The 2325-nt window shown below is 63.0% G+C and overlaps 1 protein-coding gene across 1 annotated transcript in view; it reads right to left on the reverse strand.

Annotated features, from left to right (window-relative positions):
- Positions 1-169: 169 nt before the first annotated feature.
- LOC114072311 (zinc finger protein 345-like) overlaps positions 170-2325 on the reverse strand; it is a gene marked incomplete at its 3' end in the record, with an annotated part of 7943 nt that continues 5787 nt past the window's right edge. The window contains exons 5-6 of the mRNA XM_027910227.1: positions 1089-1205; positions 170-1028 (exon numbers count right to left, since the gene is read on the reverse strand). Of these exons, the coding sequence (XP_027766028.1) occupies positions 170-1028; positions 1089-1205 (976 nt within the window). The remainder of the gene's footprint in view (positions 1029-1088; positions 1206-2325) is intronic.

A 2325-nucleotide genomic window follows, 5' to 3' on the forward strand; every position in this document is an offset into this window, starting at 1 on the left:
GACGCCATTTTGGCTCGCTAGCTGGCGGACGCCATTTTGGCTCGCTAGCTGGCGACGTCTCTCGGTGTCGCGGCCCCTCGTGTCTTACCCTGAGGCTGTGGCTGAGCGCTTAATAAACATTCCAGCTGAGCATTCCAAGAGCACTGGAGTCCCTCTCTACTTCCCACACCGGGCTGCGGCACCTTCCCACCCTGGGGGCGCTCCCTGCACTGGATCTTCCGGTGGCGGTTCAGGTTGGACTTGATGCTGTAGCTCTTGCCGCACTCGGGGCACTCGTAGGGCCGCTCGTTCGTGTGCAGGCGCCGGTGGTTGATGAGGTTGTAGATGCGGTTGAAGTCCTTCCCGCAGTCGGCGCAGCGGAAGGGCCTCTCCCCCGCGTCCGTCTGCTGACGCACGAGGAGATCTGAGCTGGTTTTAACCCCCTTCCCGCCCTCGGGGCGCTCGGAGGGCCGTTCCCTGCACTGGATCCTCCGGTGGCGGTTCAGGTTGGACCTGATGCTGTAGCTCTTGCCGCACTCGGGGCACTTGTAGGGCCGCTCGTTCGCGTGCAGGCGCCGGTGGTTGGCGAGGTTGTGGCTGCGGTTGAAGCCCTTCCCGCACTCCCCGCACTTGTAGGGCCGTTCCTTGGCGTGGATCGCCCGGTGGCGGAGCAGGAAGGAGAGAAAGCCGAAGCTCTTCCCGCACTCGGGACACTTGTGGAGCCTCTTTTTGGCGTGGATGGAGTTGTCCTTGAGGCTCTTCCTGCTGCGGGTGGAGGAAAAGGGCCCCTTCCTCCGGTGCGTCCAGCGGTGCCTCGTGAGGTGCGAGCTGTCCCGAAAGCCCCTCCCGCACTCAGGACACCGGTGGGGCTGTTCCCCGGTGTGGACCGCCTGGTGGCGGATCAGGTGGAATTTCCGGCCGAAGCTCTTCCCGCATTTCTGGCACTCGAAGGGCTTCTCCCCCCTGTGCAGGCGCCGGTGGGCGACGAGCCTGCAGTTGTAACTGAAGCTCTTCCCGCACTCCAAGCACCTGTAGGGCTGTTCCCCGGCCTGCAGGGATTGCCCGCTGGCAAGCTGGGGGCTCTGGTTGACGCTCTTCCACAGAATCACGGATTTGTGGGGCCCCTGTCTGCCCGTGTGCGAGCGCTGGTGGTAGAAGAGGTTGAGGATCTGGCTGAAGCCCTGGCTGCACTCCAGGCACCTGTAGGGCTTCTCGCTGACGTGGAACTCAATGTGGATCTCCAGGTCGGGGCAGCGGCTCAAGCTCCGGCCGCCTTTCTGGCACACCCTGACTCTTTCCTCCTCAGAGCTCCCTGGGATGGCTTTGCAGCTCCTCCTCCTGGGGGATCTTCGTGGCTTTTCCTCCTCCTCCTCCTGCGCCGGGGAGCCCTTCAAAACGGCCTCTCCCACCAGGCTCTGCCGGGGGGATTTGTCCTCCGTGCTCTCCGTCCTCAGCTCGGGGCCTGGGGCAGGAAGGGAGAAGGACAGGCAGGAGATTTGCCTCCGGCCCAGAGGGAAGGTCAAGGACATCCCCCCCCAAATCCAGCCCCTCCTCACCTGCCTGGAGGGCCCGCAGCATCTTCCTCGTCCTCATGGCCGCCTCCTCGATCTGGCCAAGGTTTGGGAAGGAGAAATCCTGGTTTGGGAGAAAAAACAAGGTGTGAGTGCTTTGGGTTGGGGGTTCCTCCTGCCCAAGTCCATCCCAAGAAGTCACAACGTGTCCTGTGTCCATAAAAAACCCCACAAGTGACCCAACCGCGATCCACGTTGGGTACAGACCTGGTGACCCACGTTCCAGGTGATCCAGACTGGGCAGTGTCTTGGCTTTGTGTGCCCAGGTTTTGGGAGCAGGGGGAGCTCCAGGGCTGGATTCTGGGAGCAGCTGCCAAAAAACCACCCCAATGTCCAGCAGGGCTAATTCCAGCTGGCCCCAGGATGGACCTGCCGCTGGCCAAGGCCAAGCCCATCAGAGGTGGCAGTGACACCTCGGGGAGAACGGACTGGAGGAGGAAAAAGTCCTTGTGCAGATGGCATTGGGTGCAGAGAAGAGCTCAGTGAGAACAGGGGAGAGGAACAGCTCTGCAGACCCCCAGGCCAGTGTAGAAGGAGGGGCAGGAGGTGCTCCAGGGCTGAGATTCCCCTGCAGCCCCAGGAGGAGCCCACACCGGAGCAGGGGATGCCCAAAAAGAAGGATGAGAGCCCGTGGGAAGCCCGTGCTGGGGCAGAGTCCCTGCAGCTGCTGCCACCCCACAGGGTCTCACTCAGCACCCCTGGGTATGGGGTCCCCACAGAGGGGGCTTGAGGAGCAGGAATTGTCCATCCTGGCCCCAGGTCAGGTCCGGGACTT

This window comes from Empidonax traillii, unplaced genomic scaffold (genome assembly GCF_003031625.1).
Source record: "Empidonax traillii isolate 1590-97213 ecotype Southwest subspecies unplaced genomic scaffold, ASM303162v1 scaffold2967:size22614, whole genome shotgun sequence".
NCBI lineage: Eukaryota > Metazoa > Chordata > Aves > Passeriformes > Tyrannidae > Empidonax > Empidonax traillii.